This window comes from Hydra vulgaris, chromosome 15 (genome assembly GCF_038396675.1).
Source record: "Hydra vulgaris chromosome 15, alternate assembly HydraT2T_AEP".
NCBI lineage: Eukaryota > Metazoa > Cnidaria > Hydrozoa > Anthoathecata > Hydridae > Hydra > Hydra vulgaris.
Genome location: NC_088934.1, coordinates 36524161 through 36549427, shown reverse-complemented (window position 1 = coordinate 36549427; position 25267 = coordinate 36524161). Strand labels below are relative to the sequence as shown.

General features: G+C 28.6%; 1 protein-coding gene and 1 long non-coding RNA gene across 2 annotated transcripts; both read left to right on the top strand.

Moving 5' to 3' along the window:
• Positions 1-1290: 1290 nt before the first annotated feature.
• On the top strand, positions 1291-3030 carry LOC136091366 (uncharacterized). Its single transcript, XR_010643937.1, has 2 exons — positions 1291-1770; positions 1919-3030. It is a non-coding gene; the product is annotated as an uncharacterized LOC136091366 (long non-coding RNA).
• A 2864-nt stretch (positions 3031-5894) lies between these two features.
• On the top strand, positions 5895-14846 carry LOC136091914 (prisilkin-39-like). Its single transcript, XM_065819634.1, has 6 exons — positions 5895-6066; positions 13947-14075; positions 14166-14279; positions 14368-14478; positions 14533-14649; positions 14755-14846. Exons 1-6 carry the CDS (start codon positions 5895-5897, stop codon positions 14844-14846), a joined length of 735 nt encoding a protein of 244 aa, XP_065675706.1.
• Positions 14847-25267: the final 10421 nt, after the last annotated feature.

Genomic DNA, 25267 nt, shown 5'->3' with positions numbered 1-25267 from the left:
TCCAGTTGCAGCTTTCAAAAGCCTTTTCAGCATCTAGTGAACTTAAATAAACAAGCAATTAGTTGCGGTTATAAGTAGTAATTTTTCTTTGAAATTTTTTTTATTTTTACAAATATATTTATTTATTACTTGTAAGTAATTTTTCCGTTTCTCTTTTTTAAATACATGATGCAAAGTTTTTTGTTTTTTTTGTTTTTTTAATTTTATTTAGGTACCCCAAGAAGTCCTTACGGTCTTATAACAGAGCATAGCCGATGAGCATTTAATTGGAAGTTCACGCCTCCTTCCTAACCGATGTCGCAAAACTTGCCCCGAGGTGGGGTTTGAACCACGATCCTTTTGAGGCAATTTCACTACCACTGCGCCACGGCTACTCTTTATACTTTTATACCTCTTGTAAGTATTTTACTTCTAATTGTTGTTCTATAATAAGGAAGTGATTGTTATAATACTTTAAGAATATTTCTTAAATTGTTACCTGAGTTCGCTAGTGCGAGGTTGTAGTTTTTAGTAAATCTTATCCCACCTCACTGCCGATAGTGTCTTTAAACTGTTGAATAGTAAATTTATTAAGCTTTCGTTTATAGACTTTGGTTTTAGAGTTATTAGTTTTTCTATCTTAAAAAAAAAAAAAAGTATATCGGAAAGTGATCGAACATATCCGCTTTGATTATAACTGCTTTTAATGAAGAATCATAAAATGAATTAGTCAATAAGCTGTCTATTGCAGTGACTAAAATTAATGTTGCCCGTGTGGGTTTGGTTATTATAGAGAAGATGTAGTGTTGAAACATATTATCAAAAATAAATTTGGTAACAGTATCTTCATTATACTGTAGACATTTTATGTTAATCTCTTCAATACAGAATAATATTTTGTGCACTTTGTTGTTTTTTAGAAATATTTTGTTTTTGATGATTTGAAAATTTTTTTATATTACCTTCAGGTGGTCTGCAACAGGTGGGCACCAGTATATTTTTAAAACTTTGGTTTATTATTTCAATTGTAAAAATCTCACAATCGACATCAGAAGCCAAAAGATCGTCTCTAAGTTTAGTTTTCAGAACATTATGAATATACGTCACAATTCCACCTCCTCGTTTTTGAACTTTTCGCTTATAAGATATAAGTTTGTAGTTCGGAATTAATAGGTTTAAATTTTTTCTGGAAAATTTGTCAGAACACCAAGTTTCTGTTAAGCAAATCGCACTGAATAAAAAATTACATTCTAACTACTATTGTGCTATTTGCTGTATAACTGCTACTGTGTTACTTGCTGTATAGAACAGTGTACTAGAAGTAGTAGTAAACTTGGTCTTTTTGCATTCATCTGCAAAGAAAATAAAAAGATTCCATTCAAAAACAGAAATTAATTTTAGTCCCGGTAATTTTTCAACTTTGCAACAAAAAAATAACTGTTAAAAATTGAAAAAGAGTTGTTTCTTGTACGCAAAATAAAATTTGTTTCATGTGACAGTACAAATATAAAACTTCAAACTACAAATATATAAAAATGGAGAAAACGCTTTTCTTGTTAAAGTGACAAAGAGAACGATCACCTGAAAGAATATAAGAAGTGAAACCATCATGAACTTAAAGATAAATCCTGATCTTCTAAATTGTAGTATTAGATAAAACAAAAGAATTATAATTATAAAAAATTAAGCTTTTTAGCAAAGATGTTGGAAGAATTGGAATACAGAAGATTACTTGAGCTGATGTTACGAACCGGTCAAGCTTCTTGGATAAGTTTTACAATGTCAAAAAATGTAAGTTTAAGAGTGATAAAAACCTTATTAAAAATGAAAATGTTTATTTTACTGACCTATCTATGCTAGTAACTGAAGTGTTTTCTTTTAGAAAACAAAATTTCCTTAATTCTATTTATCTTATATATATTTAAATTATCTTCTTAAGTTAGAACGCTGGGGTCAACAAAGTGCTCATACAAGATGTTGTTCGAAATGCAGAAAAAAACTGTCACAAACTGAAAACACTTATCAAACTCTTTCAACTCAATCAATTAAAGTTTACCGTAGCATTCGACCTCAAACTCAAAATTGTCCTTGGACTAAATGTATATGGTGATAACTTGTTTCGTTATCACCAGAATTATTATATTATTATATTAACATAATACTTCGCAATAAAGTTACGAACAGATTGAGTCTTATTAAAATCGATGGCTTTTAGATGCTTTTGCAACCAAAGAATTAGTCAAACAACAATTTGTAGACTTTGAGTAAATCGTTGTGCCTACTCAGGATAGTGTTGCAGTAATGCAAAAATATGAAAAATAATTAATTATGAAAACAAACATGGAAGATAATCAATTATGGTTATGCGGTATTAAGTTGCAGCAATATTTTTAATGATATCAATTTTTAATGGTATAACTCGATATGCATTCAAAAAGCACTCGCGGAACAAATTATCGGGTAAACTTGCTGATAAAATCTAATAAACTTGACAACACAGATGAAACATTTCGTAACAAAGTTTTGTTTCAACCAAAGAAGTTCTAATTCCTATGATTCATATGAATTATTCTAGTGAATGTATCATGATTCTATGAACCATGATTCCTTCACTTATGCAATCATGCAATCTCTCACAATTACTCATTGCATGCAATCGTGCAATCTCTCACAATCACTAATTGCATGCAATCATCCCGTCACTCACAATCACTGATTGCATCCAAATTCACCTCATGAGCAAAATGATACCTAGATATCAATTTTGTTTGTTTCATTTTAATGGGTTAAGTTTTAAAGGGTAAATTTTAATGGGATAATTTATTTCAGGGCGAAGCTTTCCACTTTTGCTTTAATATAATATTGTATCAATATAATATTGCATGTAGTAATACTTAAAACTTAGCTTTAATATATTATTGCATAAGTAAAAAATTTATTTAGTAATAATACTATTAAATCTATTTTCTTATTTTCTTATTATCTATTCTTGTTTTTTATTATTATTGTTTTTAAATTTCTAAAATACTATTTAATAAATGTTTTCTTTGTTTTTAGTGTTCTTTGTTTATTCCATAAATAAACAAGTCAACAAAAAAAATTTTTTTTCGTCGAGTAAACAATTTTTGTAAAGCCTTTCTCATTTTGATTTCACTATTAAGTCAAGTTGTAAAGATATTTGGGTTCAAATCTTTAGTATTTGGGGTAAAATGCCTAATATTATCAACAAGAACAACAAAATTATTTAAAAGTATGTCAACCTTCTCAAAAGAAGCGTATTTTGATAGAGTTGTAAAAAATAATTTTTGTTTGTAATAAAAATAAATACTTTTTATGTTATTGCAGAAAAATAATTTAAATTTTTTTATAACTGGCAAAGTCATTGAGGAAGCTTTTTATAAATTATAATAATTTATAAATTACGAAGAAAGAAAAGCTCTGTAGTACGGGGTCATTGCATAATACGTTACGCTCGAGAGTGGGTGGGTGAGCTCCTTGAAAACGTGACAAAACGTGACGTGGTCTGCGGTTTCAGACTCATTGTTTTGCTTAACTCCAGGTTTTTTTCGTCGCCTTCAAAATTCTATCAAATCCTTTATCTGACTAAGTTCTGCAAATCATTGAGACGCATTTCGAATTCAGAATACTGCAACATTACCTGACAGATTAATTCCTTGTAACTGTTTAGTAGAGCATCAAGAACAGCAAGTAATTCAAAAGTGGTTTGCAAATCAAAAAATGTTATTACTGATAAAAGCTGAGGTATAAACGTTTAACTTTTGCTTTTGTTTCTGCAGCAATAGTCTTATTTAGTTCTAAATTGTATATCTTTTTATTTAAAATAATATATACCTTTACCTGTATACTATTTTAAATAAAAACACAAACTCAAAAACTATTGCTTTCCATCAATTTGTATCAAATAAAAAATTGGTTGCCTCTGTAGTAACCAAAGCCTATTTACTTAGCGAAGCTCTTGCTAATTGATCAAAGTTGCGTTCTGGGATGTCCTGCTGGAGCTTTTTCGCAACTAACACTTAACGTTTTGTTTTTTTTGAAATAAATAAACTTTATTGCTAGTTATATTCATATTTTAACATTACTTCGGTTTTATAGAGATTACCATTAAAATGTTTCATTTAGAATGGAATAATAGGGAAAAAAACATGTTTAAACTTATTTTTTTGTACAATATAAAAGTTTGTTGTTTTTTTAAAACATAAAAGTATAATAGTAAGTGAATAATTGTAAAGAAAAGTAATTTCGGGGCAGTGGCTCACCTTGTCTCTATCCGGGACCGCTAGATATTTATGAAAAATTCTAAAATAAGTTTAAAACGATTGCAATGGTACTAGCAAAAAAGTTATGAAGTGGTTTTTACATAAAAAATTTTATTTCTTATTTTACGGCCAAAAACATGTAAAATAGAATAATAATATAAACAAATTGTGATTTAGTTTTCAAAATTTTATTTTTGTTTTCTTTTCTATAAAAATTACCTTACCAAAAACTTTCTTTTAATTTTTATACAATTTTGGAAGAGATAGAACAAAAAGTAATTATTTGATGTATTTTGCCTAGTGGCTATCAGGGATCGCTAGCAGAGACGCCGCTTTGAGGAATTGGGGAAGGGGGAGGGAGTCTCCCCTCCCCCCATCAGAACCTTGGAAAGAGAAAGTTGGGAATTTCCTTGCCACGAGTTGGGACAGTTGGGAAATTGGTGATAAAAATTACGGTAAATTATAGTATCTGCGTTTGTTTTCCAGAGCATTAATTATGAAAAGCAAGAGAAATAAATTACAATAAATTACGTTGCGTATGCAAAGCAGTTTCTAATAACGACTATAAATTCGACTAAAAAGATCCGACTAACAAGATCCGTTCATGGTGGTAAAAAGATTCATATACAAACACCGGGAATCAGAGAATCCTTTTGTAGCCTACTTAGCTTCAAAAAAACGAAAAATCGAATATCAGAAAGTTGATAACAATGTCAAAGCGGATGATGAAATACAAAAAAGTAAACATAAAAAGTTACAAGACATAATAATAATTGAAAAATCAACTTCAACATGTAGTATATCCATAGGCGAAGAAACAACATCTTCTGATAAAAAACTTAAAGAGGACGCAAGTTCAGAAGTTCAAGATAAGGACGCATATTGTTGTCTGGAGAAATTTACAGAATTAAATTCTAAATCAGATTATTAACCCCAGTTTCCTGGCCAAGAAGAAAAAGATGACACAAATATTATTAACTTATAAACTACTGAAGTAAGCAGTGAAACAACAAATTGGCCTTTGCTCATTGGGAATTAGGACATTTTGGTTGATAATATAAAATATTGTAGTGACATTTATAAAATATATTGTAAAAAATAGTTAGTAAATGAAAAACTTACTGCAGTTGAAATTGTAAATGCTACAAGTTCTGTATTGGAAATTTCATATAATGTTTTGGAAATGGGAAATGCTTTTATAAAAAAACTCGATACCAAAGTTCACAATATTATAATTTACATACCAGATTTATGAGCATTGGTAAGCCATGACCCAGGTTTGCGTCCTCATACAATTACGGATAATCAAAAATTGTATTTACTCCAGTTAGGGCCACACCAACCAAAACTTACTAGTTTCCCAAGTGACAGTAAAAATAGATTTAATCTCCAGAGGTACAAAGACTTAGAGTTTTTACCAAACTGGTACAACATTTAGAATATAGCACCCAGAAGGATGCCAAATTTTGTTTTGTCTGCTGCCTTTTCCCTAAGGGTGTTAGAAAGAATGAAAAAACTGAAAATGAAGATAATTGTTGGGTTGAGATCTTGGTCCAAGATGAAAAGCTATGGAAAAGACAAACTTTAGGCTCTTGAGCACATAAAGATGCATGAAGCGAACAATGTCACTTTCTTATGAAAAAGGGTTTTATAGATCAACTTATTGATAAATCCAAGAGACTTGCTTGGATAGAAGTGCAAAAAAGAGAGGAGCAGAATAGAAAAACTGTTGAAATTCTTATCGATACACGCAAGACTTTAGGAAGCCAAGAGCTGGCGTTTAGAGAATCTGACTGTGCTCACCAAGGTAACTTTGTTGCAGTAGTGAATCTCATCTTACGCCACAATCCCACACTAAAAGCCTGGATTGAAGATAAAGCCCTTTGTCCATCTAGAGTTACATACACGAGTCCATCATCTCAAAATAAAATGATTAGTTTAATTGCGACTGAATTGAAGAGACAGACCATTGATGAAATTAACAGCTCCAATTTTTTTTTGTGATGGCCGACACCTCCAGATATGTCACACATAGATATAATGAGTATGGTTGTGAGAATGACCAGTGAAAACGGTGAGATTCCGGAAAGGCTTTTGAAATCAGTTGAATGCACTGATAAGGCTAGAAAAGGAATGACTGAGCTAATTTTATTTTCTTTACATAAAGAAGGGATTGGCACATCGAAGATGGCCTTTCAGTCATATGACTAAGCGAGTTCAATGTCTCAACAATTTAAGGAGTACAAAAGTAAGTAACAAAAAAAGTTAGGCCTTACATACCTTGTAAGGCATAATATGCTTTACATACCTTGTCAAGACCACAGAACAAACACAGGTGTTGAACATGTCTGCAATTTTAATACTTTATTTCGAGAATTGTTTAATGTTCTCGAACGGTCGCATGTTTTCTTCACATCAAGTACAAAAAAGTTTAGTCATTTAAAAGAAAAACTTGAAGACATTGACAATGCAATACAGCTTGTAAACCTTTCTAGAACAAGATTGACCGCATGAGCAAAGTCTGTCAAGGCTCTAAATCAGTGTTTAGAGAAGGTTATTAATCTTCTTCAGATCATCTCAAATATTTGATTGAAAGTGCATTGATATTTTCTCGGAAATTGAACATTGATGCAGAAAACGATAACGGACGACACCATAGATTAACAGCAATGGAGATCTTTTTACCGGAAAGAGTTCAAAGAAGTCATATACTCTTTAGCCATGGGTTTAACCGAAAACTCTGCGGCTTTAAAGGAAATATTTGCCCCCATCACTAAAATCTTTTCCTTTAAATAAGGAAATTTAAATATTGAAACCATAACAAAAGCAAACAAACTTTTTCCACCTGGATACAAGGATCAAATTCCAGACGTTCATGTGCTGAAAAGCCAGATGGAAATGTTGATAAATATCTGTTTATAAGTAGATGATAAAGAATTAAAATCATCAAGAATACTAGCTAAGACTCTGCAAGACATTTTGTACCATGTTGTGAAATTAAAGGCCATACTGAAACACGCCTCTAAACTATGTATTATTGAAATCACAGCTTTTTATGGTGTAGCATCAAATGAGCGTTCTTTCAGTTAAATCAAGATAGTAAAGTTACATCTGAGAAAAATAATGAGTGATAAGAGATTGGATAATCTCATGCTACTCAAGTGCGAAAAAGAACTTTGTAAAGGAATTAACTCCAAACATCTTTTTAAAGGATGGGTTCAATTGAAAAAGAGTCATATATAAAATCTAACGTTACACACAAATATTGAGTGTAACGTTTTAACTTTTCGTTGTATGTCAAATTCTTCAACAATAGAACAATTCTAGTAGAGTGATGTTGCACTCTTTCTGAAGCTTCAATTTCAATAATATTTTCCATATTACTTTGTACTATTTTATATCCCTAAAATTTTAAACTGCTATATCTGCTGCTAGAATCGTTTGTGAAGTTATTAAATTAACCGATAACATTTTTTTGAACTAATACAATTTCACTATGAATCGGTAGAGATTTTAGATGTTTTTTGAATTGAATATTTTGTATACATGTAAAGCGAGCTATGTTTTGTTAATACTAGTTAATATAAACGGATAATTGACAATTATTGAGTGTGAGTGCAGTGTAGCATAATCATTAATAGATTTTGTAAATTGGACTGAAACTGTTTTCTTAAGATAAAAAAAAAGTTGGAAATCTATGCTAAGCCGTTGGGAAAATTGAGTTCTCCTTCCCCCCCCCCTCCCTCGAATTTTCCCACGCAACGCCACTTACCACAAGGAATTTCCAAAAATATCTATAATAGGTATAAAATGAGATAATGGTGCCAGTAAAAAAGATATGAAACAACTTTTTAAAATAATATTCTTGTTTTTATTTTAAGGCCAAAAAGCTGTAAAACATTATTTCTATTTTAAAATTCGCTTTTGATTTTAAAATTATTTGGAAAATTATTGTATTTTAAGATATAAATAATTATGAGTTTCAAAAAAATTAAGTTTTCTTCATAATTGATTCTCTATTTATATTTAACTGATTTATTAGATATATCAATATTTGGGTCTGAAAAAATACATCCTAAAAAGCTAACAACTTTCAACAAAGTCGTTAAAAATCACAACTTCTAAATAAAAAAACTACGCTATAAAGTTTAAAAACCAGGTTGATGACATTTAAATAAACACTTTTTATAATTCAAAATGCAATTTGTTGAAACAATAAGATTATAAATATAAGCTTTTTGTGAATTACATAATATATATGCAAACTTCAAATTATGTGAATATATATTTTTTGATTGCTAATTGAAGTACAGTCAACAATTCAAAAAAACCATTTGCCTTTAAATTTTTATTTTTAATGACTCCTTATAAAAAGCGTAATCAACACCTTTGAATTGAAAATAAAACGCCTAATAATTCTCATATTAGAGTTCAGAAGAATTAATCGATATCTAAAAAAATGCTTAAAAAAAGTAATAGAAAAGTTTTTGATTTGGAGAAATAAGAACGCAATATTGAAGATTTGAGCGAATTTCATGTGGATATGGTTACAAATACTATGTGAGAAAGAAATTGGATTTAAACTGGAACGATTATTTAATCATAAAATTTTTATGGCTCCTACACTTTCAAAGTTCCAACGAATCCAAATAAGTAGAACCATGTCAAGTTTAGTAATATTAACTGTTTTAAATTGATTAATGGAGAAGAAGAGATTCTATAATCTGACAATCGAGGTAAACACCATCGCCACTCAATGTTTGAACATAATTTAAATTTAAAAGAACATATTTACACTTTCATCATTGATAAAGTTTCTCAGAAAAATAGTCCATTTAGCATTTGTATTATTCAAAAATAAGTTAATGCATTTTTAGAAGGGTCAAAATCAAAAGATTCTCTGACGGTGAAAATCGAACCAAAAAAAGACAAAATATCACAATATAGTGGAAGTTATAAAGCAATTCAAAGTTTACTCTTTAGTTGGGGATATTTTGGTCGAATAACAAAATTTGTCCATTTGTTAATCGACATGAAAGAGAGGGCGTTGTAGTTTGTAGAAAAAAGTTCGTCAATTATTTTGCCAACAAAATAAAAAACTATTAAATGTTTTTGACAAACAGCATCTTCTGAATACATATGGAACGTCCTGAAGTTCAAACTGCGCAAATAGTTATGGCTCATGATAAAAGTACGTTGCTCTCGGGTGCTCTTTAGTCCAATGTTTAATAAAAGAAGAGGAATCAGTAGAATGTTAAGTGATTTTATTGTGAATGGAAATGTAAAAAAGCTGTAAATGAGGAACCGCAACTAATAAAAAAAACTGAGTTGAATTTTTTTCCTCAAACAGCAACGAGCATAATTGTGCCCGGAAAAGTCTGCTGTTTCGACAATGAAGCAATTCTTACTCAGTTCACTCGACTTCTAACTCTACTGCGATATAGCGAAATAATGAAGTCAGTAAGTTTTCGAATTTACATTCTCGTCAACAATGCAACCATACATACAAAAGCGTTATTAGATGTAAGTATGTTTGTTAAATCACCTAGTACAACTCGTCCAGTAAAGCAACTAAAATGGCTTGATGAAGCTGTCGAAAAGGCAATTAACTGTTTTGATTCCAATGGTGTTTCTAAAGGCTTGTTTTTGTTATGCAAAGTATAAGATAGACGTAATAATCCATATTCCTAAGTTTCATTGTGAGCTCAACCCAATAGATGTATTGGGCTCAACTGAGAAATCATTTGAGAAAAATCAAAGATCAAAGTAATAATGGAATGTTAATGGAACAAATACTTCCTTAGTCAAAAGAAAATTACTAGTGATGTCAACAATATTTGAGAACTTGAAAGTTAGAGTGATGTCAACAATAAACCTTGGGGTCGTTTTTTAGAATCATAATTAACTAAAAAGCAGATATGAGTTATAAATAAATCATTAAAAAAAACTTTAAATGTGTAGATGAAATAAAATCTAATTGTAAACTACACCTCTTCAAGATGTAATTGAGAACTTGAAAGTTGTAATCAAGAAACGTAAGAAGTAGTTTAGAACATGAAAGATGTAATTAAGAAACGTAAGATATAATTTAGAAGATAAAAGTTGTAATTGGGTAACGTAAGATTTAGAACAAGAAAGTTGTAAATAAGAAATCGTAAGATGTAATTGAGAAAATAAAAGTTGTAATTGAGAAAAGTTTATAATATAGATTGCCAGAAAGAAGTTTTTGTATTTTTAGTTTACCTTAGTTTACCTTGTAATTTTAGGTTGGATTCTAATTTGGTAAAGGTGACCATATGGTTTGATTTTCAATAAATAATAATATATTATCAATAAAATAAAAAAAAGTAATGAGAAAGGCATTAGTAGTTTTGGCGGTAACTACACCTCTTCCAATGAAATTTAAATTTCCGCTGCGGATACAATTGTCTGCTGTCTTATATTTGACACCTAAACTTTGCGCCAGAGTCACCCAATCGTCGTTTCACTCAGCACATTCAATTACTCTTCTTCTATCATTCGATGAAGATAAAACATAATGTTTTCTGTCAACTTGTTCAGTTGTATGTATTTCATGTCAACAAATTGGACAAGGTGGTTCTGGTTGTTCCAGAAGTGGTTGTAAACAAATTTGGTGAAATAAATGCTTGTACGGATTCAATTTAATAACAGACTTTCTTTTCATAGTGTATTGACAAATAACACAACGATCTTTCAATTCCATTACTGTATTACTGAATTGCTGGTGCATACAAATGCTAAATTTGATATTATTAGCTTATTAAAATGTATGTCCAAGAAGACCTTTTATAATAACCTTTAAGCTTACATTGAACTCGCAATCACAAATAATGTATTCTCATTTACATATTACGATTTCTTAATTACAACTTTTGTCTTTCAAATTACATATTACGATTTCTTATTTGCATATTGGGTTTCTCAATTACATTTTAAAATTTCTTTATTACATGTTGTGTTTCTTAATTAGATATTGTGACTTTTAAATTACATGTTGTATTTCTCAATTACAACTTGCTTTTTTTAGTTATAACTTTTAAGTTCTCAATTACATCTTGAAAAGGTGTAGTTTAAATTTAAAATTTATCTAATTAATTAAAATCGAAGTTAGTGCTTCATTTAAAAAATTTTATTCAAATTTTTTTTTTGAACCAATTCTTAGTGATTGAATTAAAGTCTGCTAACTTTCTTTTTTGAACTTATTTCCAATAACTTTATGAAAACTAATATTTTTTATTTTTTTAAATTATTAAAAAAGCTAAAATAACAAGTTTTGTAATCGTCCATTTTCCAAAAAATGTCCATTCCAATGTCCAGTCCAATAAATGTCCATTTCAAATCTCGTTCCACAAATGTAATTTTTTAAACGTAAATAATAGTTAGCAGTGTAATGACTGTTGTTATTGAGGTTATATGCATACCAATTGCTTATTATACAATTACACAATCTTTATCAATTACAGAAGACGTTATTCACAACAAGTAACAAGAATGATTTTTTTTTATAAAGTAACCTCTTTTCTGAGAACTTGTTTACAAAAGTTTAGGCTTTATGAAGAGTAAAATGATAATGAACCAGTTGTATAAACCTTATGAAGAGTAAAATGATAATGAACCAGTTGTATAAACCTTATGAAGAGTAAAATGATAATGAACCAGTTGTATAAACCTTATGAAGAGTAAAATGATAATGAACCAGTTGTATAAACCTTATGAAGAGTAAAATGATAATGAACCAGTTGTATAAACCTTATAAAGAGTAAAATGATAATGAACCAGTTGTATAAACCTTATGAAGAGTAAAATGATAATGAACCAGTTGTATAAACCTTATGAAGAGTAAAATGATAATGAACCAGTTGTATAAACCTTATGAAGAGTAAAATGATAATGAACCAGTTGTATAAACCTTATGAAGAGTAAAATGATAATGAACCAGTTGTATAAACCTTATGAAGAGTAAAATGATAATGAACCAGTTGTATAAACCTTATGAAGAGTAAAATGATAATGAACCAGTTGTATAAACCTTATGTTAAAACAACTTTTATATTAGCACATTTTCACTTCTGATGATGTTCATGCTGTTCAATTCGAAATATAACAAATATTTCGAACTGAAAAGCTTAGACTATAACAATAGAATTTAAACTATTTATACTAAGTATACTATCCTATATATTATATAGGATAGTATATATAATACAATATATACTATCCTATCTGTCAAATAAACGAGGGGATCTTAATAAACAGGAGGGTCAGAAATATAGTTATAAAATCTAATAAACAGGGGAATCTTAATAAATGGGAAAGTCGGAATAAAAAACATTTCAAAAAATATAACAGCCCGCATTTTAAACTTTGGAAGTTTAAAAAAGTTAAGTTTTTTTTAATAGTCAAATCTTTTGCAATAAGTTACATAAAACGAAACTTTGATGTCAAATTTTTAACATTTGTTTATAATTATAATTTTAACTGCTCGTTAACTTAAAACAACGTTAAAACAAACGTGAAATTATTTTTCATTACATCTGCCAGCCGGAAGGCAAAAGCGATTGCAGGCGGCTTCAAAATTATTTTGTTTCCGAAATTTTTTCTGGAGGCTACCACCAATGGTTTTCGCTTCCCTATTTGCGTCAGTCTTTACAACGTTTTGCCTCCAAGAAAAAACTTTGGCTGCGGCAGCTATTAAAAAAGCGGAAACCACTAGAGGCGGAAGTAAAATATTTTTCGCTGAAAATTTATTGCCAGATCACCCCAAACAGCTTTCGCCTTTCGAAAATGTCAGCCCTTTTGTCAGAAAATTACTTTGCCGCCGGGCGATATTATCAACTCTTCTATATTTTGAAATTTCAAATTACACGTTGTTTAATAAAATTCGCTTTCACAATTAAAGAAAAGCAACAAACACCCACAACAAGTTATAAAAAACACCGTAAACAAGTTTTTGGCATTGTAATTCTAATTTTGTTAAAAATTAAGTTTTTTTTAATATTCAAACCTATCGCAATAAGCTACATAAAACGAAACTTTGATGTCAAATTTTTAACATTTATTTATAATTATAATTTTAATTGCTCGTTAACTTAAAACAACGTTAAAACAAACGTGAAATTATTTTTCATTACTTCCGCCAACTGGAAGGCAGAAGCCATTGCAGGTGGTTAAATTTTGCATAAGTAGGCAATATTTTGAGTGTGCTCGTATGTGTAGATTGTGTTTATTTAGTGTAACTTATTCAACCTGACCTAAAACATGAACACAGTAAACATATTGTTAATCTTTGTGTTTATGGAAAAAGTGGAAAGATACTAAGTTCGTACAATAAAGGAAATGGTAGATTTTTTAATTTTTTATTCAATAACTATTTTATGTAAGTATTAGTAAAAAAATTTTATCGTTAATTAACATAATTTATCAAATTGTAAGCAACAAAGAAACTTCAAAATAAAGATTTGTAGCTTCGTTTGACTTAATTTTGACTTAAAGTTAAATCTTCATATCATGTTAATAGTTAAAATGATCTTATATTCAATAATTAATGATTAAAACTATTATTATATTCAATAATTAAAAACTTTATTAAACTTGTTATAATTTCTATATAAATATATTTTTTATAAAAACCTTTTAATGTTACTTTGTTTAATAACTTATTTATAGGTTATGGATACGGTAGGTACGGAGGATACGGTGGTGGGTTATACAACAATGGAAACGGGTATGGAAACAACTATTACAGTGACGAATCTATACCGTCTATGAAAGAAGATCCCAGTTATAACTCATACAGTAAACCATATTTAAAATATTGGTTATAGCAATTTTCATTTAAAATAACATTTTTTTATTTACACAACTTGAATTCATTAAATCTTTTAGACAAGGAATATGGATATGGTGGATACGGTGTATACGGTGGATACGGTGGTGGATTAAACAACTACTACAGTGATGAGTCAAAAAAAACTTTAAATCCCAGTTATAATTCATACAGTAAATTATGTTTCATTATTTTATAAAATGTTTTTTAATAAAAAAAGGTATTATATGTAAGTTTTTATCTACATTTACAATCTTTTAGACAAGGAATATGGATATGGTGGATACGGTGTATACGGTGGTGGATTAAACAACTACTACAGTGACGAATCAAAAAAAGCTGTAAAAGAAGATCCCACTTATAATTCATACCGTAAACTTTTTTAAAGTTTTTATAACACACTGAGTGTTTTTTTAAATCTTTAAGACAATGGATATGGCTACAATGGATACGGTGGATACAACAAAGGGTACGGATATGGAAACAACTACTACAGTGACGAATCTAAATTAGCAATAAAAGATACCTCATACAATTCATTAAGTAAACTTTATTTGAAAATTTCTTTTTCATTTTTTCCAAAATAATAAACAACACTCATATGTTAATCAACAGTTTCAATAAAACACTTTGAATTTATTTATTTAGATAAAGGGTATGGATATGGCGGATATGGAGGTTATGGTGGATCGTATAATAAAGGTTATGGATATGGAAAATCTTATTTCAACAACGAATAAAAAAGAATTATTAGACGAGTTATTTTTTTAAATTTTTTAAATCCGTATTTTGTAATGGATTTCTTTTTTTTAATTAAATGTTTAACATAAGTTTTTGAATAATCTTTTTTTCAAACAGGAAGAAATTTTAACTTAGATTGTAAAAAACGACTTTATGCAACAAACTCGAACTTTTAAATCAAAAAAAAGTTTTATTTAAGAATAAATTTATTGATGTTTTTTTTATTTGCTTAGCTATGCATGATTAAGATGTTTACGTTTTAGAAATTTACGCTGGAAAAATAACTCCTAAAAAAAATAACGCATCAAACAAGAAAGCATCAATGTTAAATGTATTTTTTTCACTTTACCAAAAAATTATACCTTTTTAGAGTATTTTTTTTTTAATTAAAATCATAATTAACTTCTATTTGTGCAAGAAGTTATTTTTATTTAACTATTTAGGTTTAAACTGTTTGTTTCTTTCATTCTTTTGTTATTTAAAATTTGTCAGTATCAGTGAAATTAGTTAATTTTGGTATAAGAATTTCATTGATCTATCAAAACAATCAGAGAATTTAGTCAATTCATGTTATATACATTTTCTAGAAAAGTTTAATTTCAAAGTAGGTAAAATAAGCCAAAAAAGACACACATTCGAATTTAGTGAATTCGAATAACTTAGACTTTGAGTATGTATTGCAGTTTTTTGATATTATAAATTTAGTCATTATATATATATATATATATATATATATATATATATATATATATATATATATATATATATATATATATATATATATATATATATATATATACAGCAATAAAATTTCAAATGACCGTGATGTTCGCTCGTTAGTGAGATTAATGAAAGAAAACAGACAAGCATCATCTACAGACTTGTCTACGAAATGGACACTGTCAAATGGTCTGAAAGCAAGCCCTAGAACTGTGCGAAGGGTCCTCCACAATTTAAGTTATTTATGGCGTCGTGCTGCAAAAAAACCACGCTTAAATAAAAAACAAAAATTTGCCAGGAAAGAGTGGTGCAAACTACATAAAATTGGTCAACAGATCAGTGGAGCCGTGTAGTCTTTAGTGATGAAATGAACGTTGAGGTAGACAACATAAAAGGTCGCGTAATGTTGCGTAGACTTCCAAGCGAACGGTTCGATGAATCATGCATTTTGAAACAAACAAAACAAAGCAGTGGTTCAATAGGCATTTGGGCCTGTATGAGTGCCTGTGGGGTTGGCGTTTTTTATTTATTCGATGGTAGACTCAACAAAGAAAGGTCCATCGAAATTTTGGAAAACTCGCTTATTCCTAGCATTGATTTATGGCAGTTGCAAGATGGATTTATTTTCCAGCAAGTTAATGCACCGTGTCATAAAGCGCATGTTGTTAGCAATTGGTTCAATTCTAATAAAATTCAAGTGCTTCCATGGCCTGCCAATAGTCCAGACTTGAATTCAATAGCAAATTTATGGTCGTGGCTTGATCACAAGTTTGGTAAAGAACAACTTTACAATTTGGAAGATTTGAAATCTTCTATCTCTCATCATTTGAAAAATGTGCCTGATGAAGTAATCAAAACTTTAATGAATTCAATGCCAGAACGATATATATATATATATATATATATATATATATATATATATATATATATATATATATATATATATATATATATATATATATATATATATATATATGTGTGTGTGTGTGTGTGCGCGCGCGGGTGTGTGTGTGTGTGTACAAGCTAGTAGTAATATAATCACAAAAATACAATAAAATCAATTAAAAAGTTTACCATGTCATACTAAAGAAAAAGGAAATAACAAAAGAATAGGTTAAAAAGATACGCAATATATATAGAAAGTAGTAGCTAACAGAAAGTGTCATTCGAACATGGTTATCTTGTTTATTCATAGTAAGTTTTAACCATTCTATGAGCATACTTTCTTTAAGTTTTAACTCAAATTTATTAGAGGCCGAATCTAAAACAGAAAAACGCTCATCATTTAATTGCATTAAACAATTTTTATGAGCATAGGATGCTTATAGACTTTTTCCCTCTTGTAATAATTAGATATCCGCGTCTTGAAAAGGCGAGTACCCAGCGGGCACACGACATTAGAACAACGTTGAAATAACGTTGATCAACGTCGATCAACGTCAATCAACGTTATTTTAACGTTATTTCAACGTCGTGTGCCCGCTGGGTAGTTTCGCCTATATAACAGGAGTTACATCCTGCGCATAAGAATTCATAAACCACGAGCGATTTAAAATCTAAAGGAATAAATACTTTAGAAGAAAAGAGTTTTTATTGATGTAAATACTAATTTAGTATTTGAAGAACAGCAATATCTAATAGCAATTGAATTCATTTTTTTTTTTGGTTGAATCAGTTATTTTTCCCTAAACCAGTAGTTTAAAATAAGACAAATATTCTTTGATTTTTGCTTGTGATGGAGTATTTGTGTTAATCTTGTTCAAATAGAAGTTATGTATTTTTTGAAATTAGTTAAGATGGGTACAAGCTTCCTAGAAATATTTTAAAAGATCGTTTATGAAAAGAAACCCAAGTTTAACACTATTAATTTAAAAAGTTCTATTGTTTAATCAAACTAAATAAAATGGAGTGAAACTATAATATTTCGTACTTCTTATATATCTAATAAAAATATGTGCGTCATTTTCTGACTGGAAAGCAGCACAAAGTTCATCTTGGTATCGTTTATAGATAACTGGTTTTTCACATTTGAAACTTTTAATCCATTCATTTTTAAAATGACCATGAATAAATTGGTAAGAATAGGTGCTAGTGGAGAACCCATTGCTACACCATTGCTTTGATTATGAGTTTGTCCTTTAAAAATGGAAATGTGTTTGCAAAGTGGCAAATTGGAATAGTTTTTTTAATCATTTTTAGTAATTTTAATGTTTTAATTACAGAGCAAAATTGAGGTGGCTACCCACTATTGAAAATCTGAAAAACACAAAAAAATTGAAATTTTAATTTTTTTATTTTTGGAAGATTTAAAGTTTATAAACAATAAAAAATGTACAATAACGGAATAAAAGTTTTTAAATATGTCTTAATTTAATTTCTTAAATGGGATAAGTCAGTTTTTTTAATGTTATTTTATTTGTTTTTGTGTTTTTCTCTGTTTAAAAAATGTCCACTTTCTAACAAAGTGGAAATTTTTTAAACAGAGAAATTTTTCAAATATTCGGGTTGGTTTTATATTTTTCTTCGAAATTTTTTGCAGAGATAAAAGTTAGTTAGATGAATGTGCTGAGTCGAAAATTTTTTTACTATGGTGTCACATTTAAATTAAAATTTAGATAAAACATGGGCAATTTCGTTTCTTATTTTAGGCGTCATACTAAATTCTAATTTCTATTTTTGACTCACCAGTTCATATAACAAGCAATGTTTTTAAAAAGTTTGACTTAATTTGAATAATTTGGCAACTAGTTAGATGATGAAAAGGTTCAAATAGATGATGAAAAAGTAATTCAACAAAAGTCTTTAAGTTTTTTTTTTTTTGTCTAGTTATGGTGTGTACTGCTTGCATCCATCAAACTACTGAGTCTTCTTAAGCACTGACTTATGCAAACATTATTGTCTAGAAACCTCGAAATAAATATTACGTCTAAAATGAAAATAGTTTAAAAATAGAATGCGGATAAAAACGTCCATAATTTCAATAAATATATCGTCTTGCCCTAACTCAATCTCATTTGTCGGATATAATCGTTAGAACCGTATTTGTCAAATATGGTTATTTAAATCTTATTAATCGAACATAATAAAAATATATTTGTGTACCTCCAAGTACACATCTAGATTATCCAAAAGGTTGTACAAAAGGAAACTAAAGAGCCATACGATAGTGTCGCTGTATATGAAGCCAGAAATTAATTGTTGTTAAACGTTGGTGCGTTTACGCTCCAGCCGACAAAAACGCCAAACCACTGCTAAGGGATGGTTTACTTCCAAAAGTAGCATACATGCATATATTTGCAGATACGCATAAATCCAGACATATGGGTTCATTCTTTTTTTTTTCAATTTTATTGATTTTTTTTTTAATTTTTTAATTACTATCATATTATTAATATTATTTTTAATTATCATTATTATTATTTATTAAATATATATATACTTTTTAAATATTCTTTTTAGTTTCGTCAACTACATTTTGCTTATAAACAGTTAAAATTAATAAAAACTAGCCATTAAAAAATAAAGAATGGCGTAAAAAAAATTAATTACTTTTTACAATATCTAAAGTAATAATAGATTAGATCAGATTAAAATTTGTTAGAGTATTATACATGTTTTAAAGACACGCGGGTCTATAAAATACGAAGGACTGTGACAACGTGCCCTACAATCACATAATACATGTGTTATAGCATATTAATACATGTGTGATATTAGTAGTGCGTTTTTTACGAAAAATTTCCGGCAGCTGCGATGACCAAACCTCCCGTTGTATTACGAAAAAAAACATAGTATTTTAACGAATACATCCGTTTTTTGACGGAAATTTCCGTTTAAATAGAATATACTTTGTTTGTGAAATAGAATATTCTTTGTTTTGTCGACGTTCATGGTTAATTTTTTAGATTTAAACTAATTTGATATACGTTTAAGTTCTTTGGTAATGTTGAAAAATAGTTCATCAAAAACGTCTATAGTAAATTGATTCTTATCAAAGAAGCAGATGATTTTCCGTAAAATTTAATAATTTTGTGTTCCGTTGAACTCGTCTTTTTAAAACTTATTATTACAACATTATTATTATATAATTATTATATAATTATTATATTTATTATTAATTATTGTATTACAGTTAATTGTAATTAAGATATTTTTATGTTCTATTATAAACTATTCTTTCTAATAATTTTGAGTATATCGGAAGGATTGAAATAGAAAAGTACATTTGTTTTGTCTCCGTTTTTGTATATTGGAATAACTTTAGCTATTTTCAATTGATCTGGAAATAACATTAGGACGGTCATTCCAACCATTTATGCTTCGTATAACGAAGAAAAAGTTCTCAATCCTAATTAAAACAAGAAGTACAAGCAAACTGAAAACCTTCAGAAAATAGCTCTCTACTTAAGGTTAGAACACTATTGATTGTGACATTTAAACCCATACTTGCTTGGCTTCTAACATTACAAAATTTACATTTTTCAATCCAGTAGTTTAACACTTCCAACTGAGAAGTACTGGCGAAGTACTGGCTACTGACTTTCTACTAAATGAGGGGGATCAAAAATAACATGGATGTTTTTATCATTGGAAGGATTAGGAAAGTATGATAAATTTTTGGAAATCCCAAGCAAACGTAAGCAAAAGTAATATTAGTCGATCCTTGATCATAAACTACACATCTAATGTGTAAACCAGTTTCTTAAACCTTGGACCATGAATAATTAATGACTGAAAACGCACAATTCAAAAGTTTATCATACGTAATACTTTTTTAACTTTGCAGAGTTAGCAAAATTGCTAGGGTTTATACTAACACCAATTAAAAACAACACACATATGCTTAAACATACATGCGTTATCTTTAATAACTTCCTTCGTTTTATGTATAAATGAAAATCAACAACTCTCTCTCTTTTTTATAACTTAAACTAACTAAAAGAAAAAAGCAAGTGCCATTTACAAAATGAAAATTATAATCGACAACCATTTTTTCATATTAATTTTGGTAAATATTGCATTTTATCTCGAGAAAATGAAAATAAAAACATGAAAAAAATCATTTTTATCTAATGATAGCATACTCTTATATTTTAATTTTTCCAAAAAAAGTCATCTAACCCACTTTTTAAGTATGAAATTAATTGTTATAATTATTTACGTTACACATTTTTTATGCATTATATTTATATATAGATTTAGGGTTGTCCGGCTTTTTCTTAGGAGAATAAATTGCTGAAGAGAAAAAAAAAAAAAAAAATATATATATATATATATATATATATATATATATATATATATATATATATATATATATAATACTGCCGCGCTTTGTTAGACAATGCGGATTAAACAAAATTCATTTTAAACGCGTAACAAAAAGTTATAAAATAGAGAAGTTAAAGAGAAATAAAACATTTAGGAACTTTAGGAACTTAACATTAGTAACTTTAGGAAATACGCAAACATTAGGAACTTTAGGAAATACGCAATACGCTTAATAACAAATAGTATTCCATGCAATTTTTGTTAGGTATTAAACGCGTATTCAAAGTTTTCATAGCTAGAGTTGTTTAGAAATATATTTACAGAGCTGGATAAACCAATTGACCATGACCTGGCCCAAAAATTGGATGTTTCCAAATTCAAAAATCTTACTTTTTAATTTGATTTATAGTGATAAAAATTTTATTGTGAACTCAGTAATGCAAATATTCGTTATTATTTAACTTTTTTACTTGAAATATTTATATACAGTTTTTAATCTACGAATTTTTTTCTTAGTTAAAACAAAATAAAATACGCCAAACCTTTAAACATCAAGACATTGGTAATCATGGGGCAGAGCAGCGTAACTTAAATTTTGATTACTTTTTTTATAGGGTTTTATTGTTTTTATTTGTTTTTTATTAATTATAACTTTTTTTTTTCGCTAATATTGTTGAAATTTATTTTATTTTGATTTTATTATCAATCTTATGTTTAAATTTTTAAAATGCGCGCGAAAATTTTGGTTGCACAGGAAATACATCGTTTAAAACGCAAAACGTGTTGCTCTGAATAGAAAAGAATAGTGTTGGCGTCTAAACTAAAATTGTAAAAGAGCTTTTCATTAAAAAATCCTTGAAACCGGGCTGTGATTCATTAGGGATTGATGTTTAGCGTTGTGGGGGGCGAGGCAAGGAAAATGAGTTGGGGGCAATAGTGGTCAAGGGTAATCCGCCATTAACTAGTTTTCTTGAGGATAGCACATTTGATAAACATATTTTATCGATAATATTACTTAAACTTTATCATAACTATTTTACATACATCTAAGACACTAAACAACCTAAAATTTGAGCTTACTTAGTTCATTTTTGTTAATAATTTTTCGTTAATGAAGAAAATGTAAGATTACTGGCTTAATCATGCAAAATTGTATATTTTTTTTCTAGTTTATACTAATTTTTTTCTGGGATATGTCATTCCCAACGGGTACAGTTGGACGTCTTAAGGACATCTATTGGACTTGTGACGCCTATAAGACGTTGCATATACGAATTACGGACGTCTGTGCCCTCTGGGTTGAAGCAAAACAATTTATTGACAATTCAAAGTCAATGCTTTCAGCAAGCTCACGTTCAATTAAAGTTAATGTTAATCCAGAACGACATTCTTTATTCATCGTTAATTATTGACAAATTTAGATAATCTTTAGTTTACTGAAACTTCCTTAATCATTATTTACATTAACTTTAATTTAATAAATAATAAATAAACTTTGATAACCTTTAGTTTATTGAAGCTTAATCATTATCAGATGTAAAAGTCAAGAAGATTCTGCAGATTATAGACAAGTTAGGAAGTCATGAAGTCATCTATTTCTCAATCAAAAATCGTTCATATATAGTTCTGTCGTCATAACTGAAGATATTGATGCATAAACAGATTTGAAAGTATCAAACCCATCGGCTTCTTTTTTAATATATGTGTCTTTAAGTTTTACACAAACTTCTAAATTAGGTATGTGACATGAAATCTTTAAATTTATTATTTACTAGATTATTATATATCATTGGAAAGACCTTCATTACAGTATTTTAAAGGTGATAAAATTATTATAATCGAACAACTCTACGAAATGTGTCGAATTTTCGAAATATGGATTTGTTAAAGTAACGGTGACCAAATCTAGAGCTTTTCCTAACTTTAAACGTCATAACTTTATCTATTTTTATCAAAATTCATAAAACTTGGTATCAAAACAAAGGTCTCAAAATGGAGAATAAGAATACATAAAAGACGTATGCAGAGTGTTAGAAGGGCGTCTATAACGCCCTGAAAATTTAAATTTTTTAAAAATCTTTTATATTTTATATATACTATTCCATATTATTTTATATCATAATACACATCAAGTCAAAAATAAGTACCTATATTGAGTGAAGTTTTAAGCAACAATAAATTCATTATAAACAAAATTTTACAAAAAAGATTTCCATGCAGAATTATAAACTATTCTAGTACTCAAAAAAAATCTATGTTGATACAAATTTCTTGAAAAATAACACAGCAAAACATGTTCATACCATGCCATACTTAAAAATAGTGAAAAAAGCGTGGCACAAAATTTGGGAGAAGAAAACAGTTCCGTTAAGGTCGGATTTACGCGTACCTATCTAAATGAATCTGTATTTTGCTCAGTTAAATTTTTGAAGGTTGAAAAAGAATTTCCGAAATATGTAACTGTGTTACTAAAGTTATGAAGTTCTTTATCTACTTGGGCTATAAGTGTATCCTAAACATAAAAATAGGTTTCACATTTAAAGTGTTTAGCTGAATCACTAACGCTTCCATCTTGCTAAATTTATCTTAGGATGCGTTTCATTAAAAATAAAATTAAAGTTAACTGATGTTAACAGTTGGATGCAGTTGCACTTAAAAAAGTCAAACGTTGGATATATAAAAATATTTAAATCAATTTATTATTTTATTAATAACAATAATTACTATCATAGTTATTGTTATTAAACGATGAAAAATTAATTTTGATGGTATTACAAATAAGTTTTAAATATAACATTTACAACCGAAACAAAAACTAAATAATGATATGTAAATAATATATGTATAGGTTTTTAAAAAATGTATATATATGTTACTTAGGGAAGTGATTTTTAAAAATTTACAAATATTTTTAATACATAAAACAAATGTAATTGCCGCACTATGTTGACATCAGTTAAGTAATAATTCTTTTCTTTTTCTTTTAAAAAAAAAGGACGTTTCCTGCTTGCAAACTCATTGTATTTTTTATCAACATCTCATCGTAGCTTTATGAACAACTCTACAGTCACAATAGTTTCGATACATGAAAATATGTTAAAAATGCATTGATTGTGTACATTGTGATTTTATGAGATATTTTGTTAAAACAAATGGAGACGCTTTGTTTTCTGTCATAAATACGGGCAAATTCGTAAAGCAGGTATGTATTTGATGGTTTTTTGTTGTCTAATTTTTATGTTTGTTTAAAATAAATTCAGGATTTTGTAATGAGAAACTTATATTAATAGCAAAATTAAATGTTTCAGGGGGCGCAATTCGACCGTCTAAACGGGCGTGGGGAGCAGCTTGCCCTTTCCCTTCACCTTATACTGAATCCGCCTCTGCTGTGCTTTAATTTTTTTGTTGTTAAAATGAAAACAAACCCATTTATTTCAGAAACCACTTAAATGCGCTTTTATAAATTTTCAGTAAATTTAAAAAAACTTCTAAATTTTAAAAGGGTCTCTGCAGTAAACGTAAATTTATGAAATAAACGATTCGGGTTTCTGAAATAAATGATTCCATTCATAACATCATAACAGTATATACATCATATAACATCATAACATCATATAACATCATAACAGTAATCAATTGCTAGTTCTTTGACTTCTTAATATGCCACACATTTGTCTAATAAAATTTAAAAGTTGTTAATAAATTTTTTTTGTTTTTGTTAAAATAGTTAATAAAAGCGCCGTTTAAATTCGCACATAATAAAAGCGTCGTTTAGATTCGGACACGATAAAAGGGTCGTTGTAATTCGCACACAAAAAGCCTAAGTCGTCAAATGCAAGAAAAAATTATAAATTAAAGGGAAACCATTGCAAAATTAAAAGTATTCTAAAGCAAAAGCAGTAATCTGTCTATTGCAGTTGCATCGTAATTTGGTTATATTGTACCCAGAGGCGTACCGAGGGGGGGGGGGGTAGAGAATGTCTAACTATTATCTAAATTTATTAGTCTGCAAATTTGGACACTGGAGTTGGCAAAATTGGATTTATATTTGGCAGTTAGCAAATGCTAACATAAGAGGACCTTATTTTTATTTTTTTTCTCAGTAGGCCCAAAAAAGTTTTCTTTACCTTACTCAGCAAGAAACAGGTACGTCAATCTCCCCACCCCCCACTCTAAATGATTTCTTTGGAACGGTCCTGATTGCATCTTATTTATAACCAAAAGTAAGTGCTAGTTTCATATTTAATGTTTACTCAAAGAAACATATCTAACAAAGAAACATATATACTTTTTTTCTAATTTTCCGATAAAATCTAATTTATATCAACGTTTTCATTTTTTAATTCAATGTGATAATAAAAAGTTGTTGTTTTTTTAGTTATAACTGTGCTTTAAAAAGTAACGGTTTTATCAAAGAGCACCGCGGAGAAGT